The sequence below is a fragment of the Triticum urartu genome, chromosome 6, assembly GCF_003073215.2.
Source record: "Triticum urartu cultivar G1812 chromosome 6, Tu2.1, whole genome shotgun sequence".
NCBI classification, from domain to species: domain Eukaryota; kingdom Viridiplantae; phylum Streptophyta; class Magnoliopsida; order Poales; family Poaceae; genus Triticum; species Triticum urartu.
In genome coordinates this window covers 221,984,909-222,001,146 of record NC_053027.1, presented here as the reverse complement: position 1 = coordinate 222,001,146, position 16,238 = coordinate 221,984,909, and the positions used below count along the sequence as shown (strand labels likewise).

General features: G+C 43.2%; 1 protein-coding gene across 1 annotated transcript in view; it reads right to left on the bottom strand.

Annotated features, from left to right (window-relative positions):
* Positions 1–7,108, bottom strand: part of LOC125512571 — an 81,221-nt gene extending 74,113 nt beyond the window's left edge. The window contains exons 1-5 of the mRNA XM_048677665.1: positions 6,835–7,108; positions 5,645–5,726; positions 2,645–2,748; positions 1,167–1,262; positions 1,018–1,065 (exon numbers count right to left, since the gene is read on the bottom strand). Of these exons, the coding sequence (XP_048533622.1) occupies positions 1,018–1,065; positions 1,167–1,262; positions 2,645–2,748; positions 5,645–5,726; positions 6,835–6,849 (345 nt within the window). The 5' untranslated portion in view covers positions 6,850–7,108. The remainder of the gene's footprint in view (positions 1–1,017; positions 1,066–1,166; positions 1,263–2,644; positions 2,749–5,644; positions 5,727–6,834) is intronic.
* Positions 7,109–16,238: the final 9,130 nt, after the last annotated feature.

Here is a 16,238-nt window from a genome sequence, read left to right as displayed (position 1 = left end):
CAATAGGCCACAACTTAAAGGATTATGGTGTGCTTTCAAGGGGATTGGCGGGGGACCAAGTTTCCTTAGGCCCTGTACAACGGCAGGTGCTTAGACAGCTGCCTGAGAAAAAAACCTGGTTTTTTTCCTTGAGACTGGATTACACGGGTGCTTAGAAAGGAGGCGGAAGCAAACTTTTGCTTCGGTGCCAGCCCGGTGCTTGCATAATAACTGCTCCCTTCAAATCAGTGCATCCATCGGCGGAGGGAAAAGAAGAGCACAGCTAGCACCCCACACCAAGCACTCTACGTTGTGGAGCAACAAAATTACCGAGAAGCAGCACAACTAGCACCGGCGGACTGGCATCTGCATTGTACAAGGCCTTAGAAGCTTGGGTGCATCCATGCTCAAAAAAAGGTGATCCGACAAACATATAGCAACTCCCAAAAACAAAACACAACTAAAAGCAAGTATTGCAACATCCACAACCACACAGATACACTATATCCGTGCAATTTGTTTCCTCCATCTATGTTGATTACATGAGATTGCATTTATTAACATATTCTTGTTTGTCTAAAACTATGATCTCCAAATATTGACCCTATAATTCTGGTCTCAATAATATGTACTTCACAGCTAATTCTGGTTCTCCTGTTCTACAACTACGGACGGGTGCTCGTTATGGCATTTTTTCCTCAGGAGCATTATGGTCTTATTGAATGGAATAAAATCGAAAGTAACATACACATGGAACTGAAGATGGCAAAGACATACCCTACAACTTAATAAAGACATAAATTAGAAACTAGGAGCGTATCACCATGACCAAATCCTACAGATAGGCAACCTAAATCAGATGAGAGGCCTGGTAGCACACATTCTTACTTAGGCAAAAAATTCAAATCTTAACTAAGAGAAACTGGAGCATGTCTTGAACTGCCTTGTTAACTTTATATGAGTACAGGTGTATAATTGACAGATAATTGTCTTGAGTGTCGGGAGAAGAGAACTAGCAAGTTGAAAAATGAAACAAACCTCAATCTGCTGAAGCTTGGCTTCAAAAAGCTTTTCTCTGTCTTCTTCCTAATGAAAGAAAGAGAACCACCACAAATATATACTCAGATAAAGGAACAATGAGAAAATGACATGCATAAAAAGGTTGCAGCCAATATAATTTAAAATACCTTCAGAGTTTGCCCATCAGGAGCAGGATGAGCAAGAATGAATAGACGATCAATAAGAACAATAACTGGTTCTTTACCCAAGCTTTTCCATGGAACCTATCAGAAATCACATTTTGCATGAACAACTGAGACATATGACATAAAGCAAAGGCAGGCCCGGAAGGAGATGCTCCATAGTTGGGCAACAAGAGCTATGATTGAAGATCAGACGATACACACAACACATGGAACACAAACACCCTAGCACAGCGGTTTGCACAACTGATAAGTTGAAAGCCTGTAGCAACCACTCAGCCACTGCACCTTCATGCCAAAGAAATATACTCCCTCTGTCCCGTTTTTCTTGTCGCGGAGGAAGAACTACGGTAGTACAAATCAGGTATACAAATGGCAATAACAAAAACAGAACAGAGGGAGTACTTATTTTATTAAGATTCATGCACCAACCAGTAGAACCAAAAGTCCAACTAATGGAGAAGGTTGGACAATCTGCATATAATTCAACACTCCATCTCACATGTGGCTAGATAAGGCCTAAACATGGACAAAAAGAGGGCAAGCAATTTCTTTATATTATTTGCGAAAGCCAAGACTTGAACCCAAGACCTCTTGGCTCTGATACATATTTAGTTTCATGCACCAGCAGTAGAACCAAAAGTCTAAACTAATGGAGAAGGTTGAGCAATCCACATATACTTCATCAAGTTCTTGGACACATTTCAACTATGCACTCCCTCCACCCAGGTGCATAGGGTGCCCTACGAAAATCAAATATTCCAGATATATTAGTCGCCTTTTGTTTGTTAGCACTAATTGCTCACATGCATTCCTCACCACACGAAGCGTTTTCAGTTTCCCTCTCCCCCCTTTCCACGTACAAGACAATCATCTGCCTCTAGCATTTAATTCTTGTTGCATGCATGCATAGAGGATTGGAAGAATAGGGAGAAACGGGTGGTGAGCCAGTACATAGGTGTCCAACCATCACAGCAATTAATATGAGATTAACTATAGGGAGAGAATCGCGTGATGATTGGCTTTCTTCATGGAGAATTTCACGGCGTCCAATCTACACGCACCTAGATTGCGCTGCCCTTCCTTAGGCGCCCTATGCACCTGGACGGAGTACAAAAAGTTGCTGACTGTAGAACTAGTCAAACACTAAGCAACTAGCTAGGTGTGATGCATTCGAGAGAATGAGCAGGGAGATTGCTATAATACATTCTGACCTTAGACAGACACGGAAGATAATTTTACATTTCATAAACATATTTTTTGCGGGGAGTAAAAACGGTTTTGTTGAAGAGCCAAGTTATCCAATATATATAAGGTGCTAAAATATATGATACGCTCGAGTAACAATACTGTGACACAATAGCTTAAGAAAACATTAGATGTGTAATGTAATGTACGAATGTGCTACAACATTCTACCCAAAAATAATCAAGTTCATAAACAAAAAGGAACAAGAGACATACCTTCAATGTTATGGTGCCAACAAACCCAGCTTTCACTGTTACTGGAAGCTGAAGAGAATTGAGTGCTTCAGCCTTCAGTTTCAAGTCTTTAAGGACGACATCGCCTATTCAAAGAGAAATCCAAGCAGAGTAAATACAGCAATGCATAGAGCAGTAGTGCAACGGCACAGTTATGTGCTGAAATTTCCAACACAAATGATAGCATAATGAACTACAAGATAACTTATATGTCATGTGTCCATAGTAGAAAGCTACAGGCAACTGTGCATTTCTGAAGCAGGATACCATGCACCGTGGATCATGTACACCACAAATATTGTCATTAAATGGTGATTGCACCCCCTACAGATTCTGATGTGCCAAACTGTTGCAGCTTGATCACATTGTGTCAGCATAAACTGCATGCAACACCTCTCAAAGGCCAGCTACACTAGACTGAAAAGCAAAGGGCTCACACGGGTGCTGCTTTGCAACACCTACGAGCTACCAATGGTTGGTCGCACTGCCTCAGCGACTGTTTACATCCAGATGCCAAAAGCAAAGCTTTGGAAGGCATATCTCTACTTCTTAAAAAGAATGTAAGGTTCCCATTTCACCTTTCTTCCCACCACCTCCTCGTCCAACCTTCCCCATATGATAATCAATCACCTTAATTTACTTGCCTTCTGAACCAATTCCACTTTAATTTACTTATCAAACTTCTCATCAAAACATAAGGTAAATCACGGACAGGATTTGATAAACATTTATTTACGCAATCACATTAATATAGGCAGGTAATCGCAAGTTAAGGTACTAGAATATGTATATCCCATTGCAACACACGGGCATTGTCCTATTATTTCTCTACTACTTAAAGAGAATGTAAGGTTCCCGTTTCACCTTTATTCCCACCACTTCTTCATCCAACCTTGCCCATATGACAATCAATCACCTTAATGTACTTACCTTCTGAACCAATTCCACTTTAATTTAGTTACCAAACTTCTCACCAGAACATGAGGTAAATCACGGGTAGGATTTGATAAACAGTTATTTACACAATCACATTAATATGGGCAGGTAAATCACAAGCTAACTTACTATAATATTTATATCCCTTTGCAACACATGGGCATTGTTTTATTATTAAATTAAAAAAAGAATAGTGTTCCTTTTCCTGCCAGGCGGGGTGCTTCGTCCAACATTCCATATTTTTTCTGATGATCATTCCTTGAAAACCGCTTTAATTGTCTCATCTTTTATTGACTTACCAAATAAACTATATTTTCTTTGGCAAGTCAATAAGTGATTAAAAAACATGACAGAATTTGATAAATATTGATTTACACAATCATATAATACAGAATTATGGGCTAATGGACTAGAATATTTATACCCCGTAGCAACGCACTGGCAAATACCTAGTTCACAGAAAGTTGTGTTTGTGGGGTGTTCTTTGAACAGAGTAGGGAAGCATCAGCCTCTTGACTTTATCAACTGTTTTGTTCAATTAGACTTAGGCTGTAATTTTGGCATTGCAATGGCTTCCCAAAAACACTTGCACATGCTATTTTAGTATTTTTCATGCTAAATGATTGTCAGCTTTCCACTTGGGAGATGTAAGAGATATACTTTACAAGAAGTCGGCTTTCTCTATGATTACTGAGCCCTAGCACTGCAATAACAAACTACTCCTTAGGATGATGTGCTAGGATATCACATACAACTGGCATTACAAGAATAGGTGTTATTTTAAGCATTAGCACAACTGCAACGGTTATAAGTACAATGTAAGAATCATAGTTGCAAGATCTGCTGTTCATTCAGTTCGCGATTCACCACTTGTGAATCAAGTTTGATGGGGGGTATACATCTCTGGTTCGTTAATCTGATGACTGATTCATGTCAATGAATCTGATTCGCAAACTCCGAGTAGCAATCATTGTTCCCAATTTGTAAATCTATGTTTGTGTATTTAGTTGATTAAATTTTCCATCATTTCTGTTGCTAATTGCCAAAGGGGACCCTTGGAGCAGCGGTCAAGCTGTTGCCTTGTGACCATGAGGTCACGGGTTCGAGTCCGGGAAGGCTGCATACAGAAGACCCCAAAGTGGTCGGACCCTTCCTCAGACCCTGGGAAGCGGGAGCTACGTGCACCGGGCTGCCCTTTTTTCTGCTGCTAATTGCCCCAATGCAAAGAAGGTTTACTTTTTATGGACTGGACAGGTAAAATGCAAAGCACATGACCCATCATGTTCTGCAGATTGATTACAGGAACAAATTCCAAAATGATTAGGAAGGAAATAGCCACTGAAACATCACAAATTCCAAACTGATGCTCAAAAGTCCAAATGTGTGCCTCACACATCCACGAAAGCTTAATGCTGCCTCCAAAACCCATTGCTCACAGCTTCCCAGGAGGCCATCTTTTCCATGAGCTGCTCATCTTTCTCTCATATTCCTCAAAGAGCTACTCGTATTGCTCCAAAATCTCCCCAGATCCACCATGGCAGAGCTCTCCGAACACGTATCCACTTGTGCACCTGGTGTAGGATAGCCCACGGGCACACAGAGGGGAGGAGACTGTCCTCCAAGCATGCAGCCAGGTCGCACCAGCTGACCCTGTAAGGTTCCCATCATGACATGGCAGGCGTTGGACGCCAGTGTCAAGCTACTGTTAGCTTTCCCTCACGATAGGCCCTCATCATAGGTACAACCGTAGAACTCTGTTAGACGTCACTTCTCTCCCAATTTGTGTGTAGACTGGCCAGTGGCTGTGCTCTGATCAGGTTTGTTTGAGTTCGTAATTCGGCGAACAAACTGAGCGAATTCAAGCCCCAATCTAGCTCAAACAATCTAGATCTGAATACGAAGCCACTACCAGAGAATTCGGTAAGTAAGGTAAAACTAACATCATACGTAAGATTCTAAGAAATAGTCAAAAGACATCAGAACTGCAGTTCATTCAAGCAAGTGATGATGGTAAAGACAACAAAAAAGATGGTCAGAAAAATATACCTTTCCACACACTTATTCTAAGCGCTTCAACAGAAAGTCCTTCAACATATTCACCCAAATATTTGCGAAGCAAAAACAGCACCTGCAATTAAAAATATATAATTCCTTCATGCCTCAGAATTTTAAGTACTAATATAAGGATGAAACTCAGTGAATAAGAAAATAGTAATGGTTTAGAAATTCAGGATTGATATGGTTGTGCTAATCTGCTACTTTGCATATTTGTCATACGTCAAAAGGGCAGATAAAAACTTGGAATGTTACAAAATTATGCAAGGACTTAATAAGATTGTATTCATCAATATATCTCATTAATTACGACATATGCCAGGTGGGCTTCAAATAGCTGTGGACTATTTCCAGAATCAGCAGGACGTCCTGACACTCATCAATGTGACAGGTTAAAATTGCTGGTATGTTATTTTTCTCTCCCTTATTGAATATTATCCATTGTCTGTAACCATTTAGCCTGGTTCGCAGAACTGATGATCATGACAAGAACTGGTTGTAGCACCGCATAACTTTCTTACTGGCACTGCTAATGTTTATTAGTTTACTACTATATATCATAGTGTTGCAGAAGTCAAGACACTGAGCAACCTTGGAGAATGAATGGTTGCAGACTTAGAATATGATTGCCCAGAACATAGCTTTGACCACAAAAGTACTGGTGCTCAAGTGACACTCGTGACTATACTTATTACAGACAGGCTAAGCATATGTAACACCCTGTTGTACGATCAATCCATAACTATAAACTCTTCATCCATAACTTGAGATACAATGCGCCAGGCAAACTGACAATCCGATCGATTTGTTCAACATAAGTGCAATGCATCTCCACCATGGGAACTTAAGCAGACAAAAACTACGAAATATTTTTTGGAAAAATATGGCCCCCCTGCCCCGTCACCGCAAACTCTGTCCCGATCACCAAGGACACAACGTGCAACCCATCAAGACCAACCCGAAATCCCCATAGTTCCGCACCAACTGCGCAGCGTCCGACTACTCGAAACCTGCAGCGCGATCGCACATGACCACCGCTGCAGTGGGAATCCACACACACACACGCACGCACACGCACGCACCCAATTGCCGCTCGATCATGCATGGTGCGTAACCTCGTCCTAATCGAAGACGGAAGAGAAACGAGGGAAGCGGGACAGGGAGAGAGATCGAGATCATACGTGGCCCTCGAACATCGCCGAAGTCGAGGGGCGGCCGACGACCGGGTCCGGGGCGCGAGGTGGGGTGGGGGCACTAAGGCGACAGCACGCGCGCGAACCCGTTGCCTCCGCACGCCCGGCGGGGAAAATCTCATGGACGGGACCGAAGGGGCTAGGGTTCCGGGAAAGCCAGACGAGGCGCGCCGTGGCGAGGAGGACGACGATGCGAGGAGGTGACGCGGGGCGGAGAAAATGGTGGGAGTGGTGGGGGTGGAAGTGGGGACGAGATGGGGTCAGAACGGGGCGCTGGCCGGTGGGGTCCTTTTGGCTGGGTTCAAAGCCAAAAACGGGTCCGTCCCGAGCTCTGTTTTGTAACCTATAAAAGCATCTCCACGCCTCCAATATGCCTTCCAAATGTTTGACCTTTTTACGTATAAAATCGGGATCTGACCCTGGTCTGGAGAAATTTCGAGATTTAACTCTTTTACTACCGCTGGAGGACCTGGCGGTAGCGTTCTACATGCTACCATCGCCCTTCCTGGCGATAGGTTCCTTGACGTCGTTTGCCAGGCAACGGCCGTGGACACGTGATGAAGGGACCTACCGCCAGGCTATTGCAATATACCGTCGAGATGTCTGGCGGTAGGGTCCTGGATAAGGTTGTGAGGACTGGGGTTGTGTTGCTTCCCCACTCACTCATTCACCCATTCGTCTTTCAAGCTCAAGCTCTCTCCCCTCTTCTCCCCCACCCAAGCACCCACTAGATCCCCCTCCATTGCTTGAGATTCGTCCGGTGGATCGCGGGCATTTGCATCACTCAAGGTACCTCTCCCATCCCCCCTTCATTTGGTTGGTTCAAATCATGCATTTTGCTCATTTTGTTGGAAACCCTAGTCCATGATTTTGTTGTGGTGAAATCAATGTATATTAGCATTTAGGGTAATGTTTGTGCTTTGGCAATGTATTGTGTCACTAGCATTGTTTGGGTAGTAAAAAATATCATTTAGGGTTTTGTTAGGGTTAGGTTTAAGGATATGGTTAGGGTTAAGGTTAGGGTTAAGGTTATGCTTCAGTAAATGGCTATATCACGAACGTTATAGTAGTTACCTCTTGAATTGTAGCTCGATCTAATCCTAGGGTTATAGTTTTTGGCAAGAGACGGTTAGGATTTTTGCCTTGGATGACCGTTATAGTAATCCCTCGACTTGTAGGATGGGATCGGTCATCTTTGTTGAGACTTCTGCGGAGGCGGCGGTGAAGCGTGAACGTGCAATCATTGAGGAAAAGATGGACTTGTGGGTCAAAGTCGTCGATACATTGAATGCGACTTGTAGAGATTTTTCAAATATTATGTGTCAAAGTGCGACGATGACAAAGTTAAGTTATACCAAGCTAAAGAGAAAAACATAAGCAATCTCAAGAAGGAAGAGAAAATTCATAGACGCACTTTTGCAAGGCAAATTGCATTGTGTGGCACAAGGGATGAAGTGAATGAGATGGACTTTAACAACTCTGGCCAAATCATTGACTGGCTAGTTAGGCAACCATCATCAGCGATACCTAGTCGGGCATCTCGTTGGGCTTGGGTCCGTGAAAGAAATGATGTCATTTGTTGCAACCCGGGGCCATACGACAAAGATGTGTTGTTGATAGAGGGGGTTGAAACACATGGTGATGTAGTGTCATTTGGACTGTAATGGCATGTACCCTTATCATTTATGTATCCTATGTCATTTGAACCAATGAAAACATTATGTAACCTAGGTCATTATAAATAAGTTATGCTTTGTGTTTGTATTGAGTTTTGGTTTGAGTTGAGTTTTGGTTTGTTCCATTTCATGTAGCATGGAAAACGGGACCCCGAAGATGATGAAGAAAGCATATGAGAAGTGTTGTGACATTGCATCTATGAGTTTGGCGGTACATCATGAGAACATTGTAGCGGAGCGACAACTTGGTATCAAGAAAATAATAGAGAATTAAAAATTGTAACTTAAAACAAGAACTACAAATTTAAAGCAATAATAAAGAGCCGCCCGGGTTAATAAAACTGAGAAAATTAACTCGGAAAGAAATTTTTTGGAAGCTCCGTTGCGGGATAAAAATTGCTGCATGTGCAGCAGCACCGACTATTAGAAATCCGCCAATCCACGTGCATTTCAGTCAAATTCAGATCCATTTTTCGAGTCCATGATATAATATAACCAAATTGGATAGATTTTCCACCTGTTTAGCTAAGAAAGAATAGAATTTTGCCAATTCGGCAGTTCGATCTATGATTTCACATTCATGGACGAAACAATTAATCACAGAACTCATATTATATTATAATTATAATATAGGTTCTTTATCTTTTTTAAAAATGAAATGGAAAGATACGGTCTAGTTCTATACGAATACTGATGGAGGATAGGGTCAAAATTGAAGTAAGTCGTTATGATTCAAGCAAGGGACGTATAATTTATAGTTATCCATCTTTGAAACAGGTATTAAGGTCGTCGATCTTTTAGCTCCTTATCGACGTGGAGGAAAAATAGGACTATTTGGGGGGGGGGGGCTGGAGTCGACTAATCAAAGACTTTTAGGATCTTCTTTACATCAGGTAAATCTGTCGGCCCTGTCCGTTTTTTTCTTTAAGTTACGACTCTTTGCTGCTTACTTCTATCAAGCCATAGGGAAAGTCTATGATGAATTTGGAAAACTCATCTCACTCTTACTCTATGGCTCGGACTTAATGGGGGAAGAAAACATCTTCCATAATTTTTTTTTGTTCAATTCTGGACAAAAAAGAAAAGGAAAAAAGGAATTTATAGGGTCAGATTTATAAGTAAGTATCTCTTGTAAAATATGAGCAACACCAAATCCTTCTAAAGCCCAAACTTCCATTTCTCCTACTCGTTGTCCCCCTTGCTTGGCTCTTCCTCTAACCGGTTGTTGTGTAACAAGTGAGTAGGGCCCAGTAGAACGCCCATGAATTTTCGCCGTGCAGTTGTATGGTCTGGAGAAGCTTACTTGTCTTATAGTTTAGCTGCTTTATCTGTCTTTGGTTTTATCGCTTGTTGTTTTGTATGGTTCAATAATACAGCTTATCCGAGTGAGTTTTATGGACCCACCGGGCCAGAAGCTTCTCAAGCTCAAGCATTTACTTTTCTAGTTAGAGACCAGCGTCTTGGAGCTAATGTGGGCAGGAATATTGACCTGTTGTCCATCGACTACGCCTTTCGGCCTGATCTTAGGCCCTGACTCACCCTCCGTGGACGAACCTTGCGGAGGAAACCTTGGGTTTTCGGGGCATTGGATTCTCACCAATGTTTTCGTTACTCAAGCCGACATTCTCGCTTCCGCTTCGTCGACCCCCGCTTTCGCGGTTGCTTCCCTCTAAGGCGGAACGCTCCCCTACCGATGCATTTTGACATCCCACAGCTTCGGCAGATCGCTTAGCCCCGTTCATCTTCAGCGCAAGGGCGCTCGATCAGTGAGCTATTACGCACTCTTTAAAGGGTGGCTGCTTCCCACTACTTGATAAAAGTATCTTATGACTATCAGTAGAAATGATCTTTCCCTCGCGTTCGGCTATAATGGAAACCCTCGAATCTAGAGCTGTTTGGCGTTCCAATCCAGTTCCAACAATGCATTTCTCGAACCGAGAAAGCGGAAATAGAAATCCCTACGTCCTTACATTCTATTTAGGATTAGGAATAGGTGTAATCAGACCTGCTTTTGACATATCTATCCTATTCTTATTTGGGGACATATCATAGAAAAATGAAATCGAAAATATTCCGAGATGGCAAATATTCGGAGATGACTATGAAAACACCTCTCTGGATCCTCGAATTGAAAGAGAGATTGAGAGGGATCAAGAATCCTAATTCTCGCTATTTGGAATGGATCCAATTCTATTGAGCTTGAAGCATGGTTCAAGAGCAATTGTGAGGCAAATACTGCCATGATGGATTTCAACAAGTATCCTTTCATGGAGGAACCTTCTGATCTTAAGGAGAAAAAAGTTTTCCGAAGGTTTGTGAAAGAAAAATAGAAGAACTTAATGAGCTGCATGAGATGGAATGTGCTTGCAGACATTTTTTGGCAATGGAGATCTTTTTCTTTATGAGCAAAGAAGAATTCCCGAGCTAAACTTGAGAAGACCCGGACAGGTTATTGGATGGGCAATCACACAAGGCAAGTTAGAAATTCTGGAACTCCATGGTTGATGGGCATTGGTTCGGCGAAACGAAAGGTGTGTTGGAGAATTAGGTCGGATCGTCGGATTTTCAACTGAAACCAATTCCTGATCTGTTGGGGAACGTAATAATTTCAAAAAAAAATCCTACGCACACGCAAGATCATGGTGATGCATAGCAACGAGAGGGAAGAGTGAAAGATCGTGGATGTCGCCTAGAGGGGGGGTGAATAGGCGCTTTAAAATAATTACGATTTAGGCTTGAACAAATGCGGAATAAACCTAGCGGTTAATTTGCCAAGCATAAAACCTAAAACAACTAGGCTCACCTATGTGCACCAACAACTTATGCTAAGCAAGATAAACTACTTAGGTGATAGCAAGATATATGACAAGAAACAATATGGCTATTACAAAGTAAAGTGCATAAGTAAAGGGCTCGGGTAAGAGATAACCGAGGCACGCGGAGACGATGATGTATCCCGAAGTTCACACCCTTGCGGATGCTAATCTTCGTTTGGAGCGGTGTGGAGGCACAATGCTCCACAAGAAGCCACTAGGGCCACCGTAATCTCCTCACGCTCTCGCATAATGCAAGATGCCGTGATTCCACTAAGGGACCCTTGAGGGCGGTCACCGAACCCGTACAAATGGCAACCCTTGGGGGCGGTCACCGAACCCGTACACTTTGGCAACCCTTGGGGGCGGTCACCGGTACCCGTCAAATTGCTCGGGGCGATCTCCACAACCTAATTGGAGACCCCGAAGCTTGCCCGGAGCTTTACACCATAATGATTGAGCTCCGAACACCACCAACCGTCTAGGGCGCCCAAGCACCCAAGAGGAACAAGCTCAAGGATACCAAGCACCCAAGAGTAATAAGCTTCTCAACTTGAAACTTCCACGTATCACCGTGGAGAACTCAAACCGATGCACCAAATGCAATGGCAAGGGCACACAGAGTGCCCAAGTCCTTCTCGCTCAAATCCCACGGAAGCAACTAGTGCTAGGGAGGAAAATGAGAGGAAGAACAAGAAGGAGAACACCAAGAACTCCAAGATCTAGATCCAAGGTGTTCCCCTCACAAAGAGGAGAAAGTGATTGGTGGAAACGTGGATCTAGATCTCCTCTCTCTTTTCCCTCAAGAACTAGCAAGAATCATTGGAGGGATTGAGAGTTAGAAAGCTCGAAGAAGGTCAACAATGGGGGAAGAACACGAGCTAAAAGGATAAGGTTCATTGGGGAAGAAGACCCCCTTTTATAGGTGGGAAAAAATCCAACCGTTACCCACCAACCAGCCCGCGGCCAGCGGTACTACCGCGCCTGGCCAGCGGTACTACTGCAAGGCCGCGCGGTACTACTGCTTGCATCCAAGCGGTACTACCGCACAGTTGTGCGGTACTACCGTACCGACCCATGGTACTGCCGCAACCCCAGCACAGAACCGATAAACAGATGCACAGGAGCTGGGGGCGGAACTTCCGCACGCGCGGTACTACCGCGCCCCCCATGCGGTACTACTGCGAGGCAAAAGTCCCAGCCAGGGGAAAAGGGAAACTTCCGTGCCTACTTCCGCAAAGAAACGGAAGTAGCAAAAACCCGACACAGTAGTACTGCCGAGGGGCGGTACTACTGCCTGACCACATAGCGCGGTACTACCGCACGGCGAAAGCGGTACTACCGCGGTAGGTGCGGATGTAAAAAATTACATACGCTCCTACTACCGCAAAGGGGCGGCACTAGCCTGGTGGGCAGCGGTAGTGCGGATCCAGGGGAGCGGTACTATCGTGGGCACCTGCGGTACTACCGTGCCACTGCACGGTACTACCGCTGATGCCTACGGTACTACCGCTTTCCTGGGAGCAGTACTACCGCAACCAACAGCGGCAGCCACACAAGGGAGGCAAGAAAACGGAGGAAGCTCCAAGAAAGGAGGGGAAAAGAAGGAGACGTGTACGTGATGAATCCACCCAAACCTTTACAACGCGGACCCTGACAAAACCACACTCAAGAGAACAAGAACTGCCATAACTTCTGCATATGAGCTCCGAATTGAGCAAACTCAAGCTTGTTGGAAATAAGACGACGAGTAGCATCAAAACAGCGACTGGTTATAGTAAGAAGAGGCAGGGGAGGTATGCCAACAAATAGAGGAGTGAAACCTCCAACCGAGAAGAACCGGCAAAACCTCCAACAACGAAAACATCATAAAGTATGCAAGCGAACTCCGTTTTCGATGAACTTAAGCTTGTCATCAAGATGACCAAAAGCTCTAAGACTCTCAAAGAGAACCAAACAAGAACCAAGAAAGATGATGCAAGGATGCAATGGTTTGAGCTCTCAGCGAACGATACGATCAAGCTACTCATCGAGAGCCCCCCTTGATAGTACGGCAATCGATCCTATAACCCAGTCTCCCAACTACCATCATGAGACCGGTAAAATAGAAAACCTATCAAGGGCAAACCTTTGCCTTGCACATGGTCCACTTGAGCTAGATGAAGACGATCTTGACTCCCTCAAGTTGGACCACCTTTCTTGATTGGGTTGACTTGATGAAGACTAGTTGATTGCTCCCCCATACTCCACTATGGGTGAGCCACTCTTCCGCACATCTTCACAAGTCCATTGTCACCACAAAGGACGGCAAGCTTCAAGCATTTGATCTCTTCGTGATGCTCCACTTGAACTTGCACACCGCAACCTAACCTCACAAAGAATCCTCATGAAGACCATGGGTTAGTACACGAAGCGTAATTGACAATGCTTACCATACCATGGGATCACTTGATCCCTCTCGGTACATCTTCTATGCTTTGTGGGTTGGTCAACTTGATTCACTCTTTGACTTAGTCTTGATCAACCTCTCACAAGACCAATCTTTAGGTAATTCCTTGAATAGCACCTTGGTCGACACAAACTCTCCTTGAAACCAACACATGTACTCCAAGAAAAGCCTATGGACAAAAACCTTCAAATATAACTCAAGGCAACCATTAGTCCATAGAGATTGTCATCAATTACCAAAACCAAACATGGGGGCACCGCATGTTCTTTCAATCTCCCCCATTTTGGTAATTGATGACAATCACTTTCAAGAGAGTTTAATACAAGGAATTATGCATCACCATGCAATGCAACAACCAATAAAGCATGTGTATGAGATGCAAATGCTTAGGAACAAAACCAAAGTAAGGAGAAAACTCTAAAGACTTCTCCACAAAACTCTCTAAAACCTCCACAAAACTCTCTGAAACTTCTCCCCCATTGGCATCGATTGCCAAAATGGGTGAAAAGCTAAGAAGACCAATATAAAAGGTGTTCCTCCAAAAGTTGTGTATTTCTCAACAAGAGAGTGGAATGTCATACACATATCCAAAGGTAATACTTGGAGGGAGACCAACTATATTGAGGCACCAAGATTGCTAAAGGAATGATATGCCACAAGGACATAACAAAGAGAGACACAAGCAATCAAGCAATCAAAAGGTACCAATTGAAGCAAGCAATCAACGGATATCAATTGAACCTACTAGACCAAAGATCCTACGAGCCACATGAATAAAGGATATTATGAAATGAGCAAAGGAGTGTTCTAAAGAAACTAGAGAAGCTCCCCATGATTTGTGCACACATAAGAATATTTGTATTTGGATACAAAGTGCACAAAATAGGATCATAGCTCCCCCAAAATCAATAGAAACTTACAACAAGTGCAAGTGAGCATATAGGAAACAAAGCCTAGTACTTGCAACACACACATGGTTGAGCAACAAGTAATAAAAGAGGCAACTAAAGAATGGGCCCAACCAAAATGATGTGTGTGAGTCAAGGCAATGCACTTGAGAAGACTAATATACGGATGAGCATTAGGCATCAATAAAGTCTTGAAAGAACAAGGCACACGGTGCAAGGCCTATCATTCCCACACACAACTAGCAAATGGGTTCACAAGCTTACTAATAAGCATATTAAGAACCTATGCTTGTGACAACCCATGGTGAAGATAGAAGATGAAAGCCTCATCAAGACGAGGGATACCAATTAAGATGGCAAAAGCCTCGTGAAGATAAGCATGAGAAAAATAATCTTCACCACACACAAGAGTGCATCAAGATGCAACGAGATAAGACACGCACTCAAGTCAAAAGCTTTCACGGAGCCACCAAAGAAATAACATAAGAAAGACAAGGTGGACATGAAAGAAAGGATATCAACTAGATATGCAACTTTTCTCAAGTTTATAAGATTCTAGGTAGACAAAATCATGAAGATATATATCTACAAAGAAGGATGTACACCCGAAATAGTTGCAACACGAGGAACAAGATATCCACAAGGAAATCATAAATATACCAATAAGATATTTGCTTGAAAGCATAGCACATGGCTAGATACAATCTTATTGTATACAAATGAATTCCTACTACACAACTATCAAAGACATCACAACTAGCAACATGAGATCATCGTTGAGATGCTTTGAGAAAGGAAACAAGTATCACAAGATGGAATGGATAACATGCCATGATACAACCTACGAAAGGTTGATGCAAGAAATGTGTGCATGAAGTAGATGATGATACTTGTTACCGAGATACTATTGGATGGATGTAGTAGATGCCAATTAAAGGTAGATAGTAGTTCATTAATCATCCTAGCTTGACTCCAATAAGCACATGGTGACACCACCTTCCTTGTGAGTGAGCCAAGCATCCAATGCATCTCCACTTGTTCCTAGAACAACAACACAAACAAAATGGTACCCAAACTCATTGGGACCAAAGAGTTTGTAACACCCTGGATGTAACTTTCCCAATTTGTACTCCAACTCTTGCCGTTTCCGGCGTTAAGTTAATTTATTTCCTCAGGTTCGGGTCTTTTTCTCCGTGTGTTGTTGTCTTTGTTATGCATCTCATATCATGTCATCATGTGCATTGCATTTGCATACGTGTTCGTCTCATGCATTCGAGCTTTTTCCCCGTTGTCCGTTTTGCATTCCGGCGCTTCGTTCTCCTCCGGCGGTCATTTCTACCTTTCTTTCATGTGTGGGGATTAAACATTTCCGGATTGGACCGAGACTTGCCAAGCGGCCTTGGTTTACTACCGTTAGACCGCCTGTCAAGTTTCGTATCATTTGGACTTCGTTTGATACTCCAACGGTTAACCGAGGGACCGAAAAGGCCTCGTGTGTGTTGCATCCCAACACCCCTCCAATTTGGCCCAAACCCACCTAAACCTG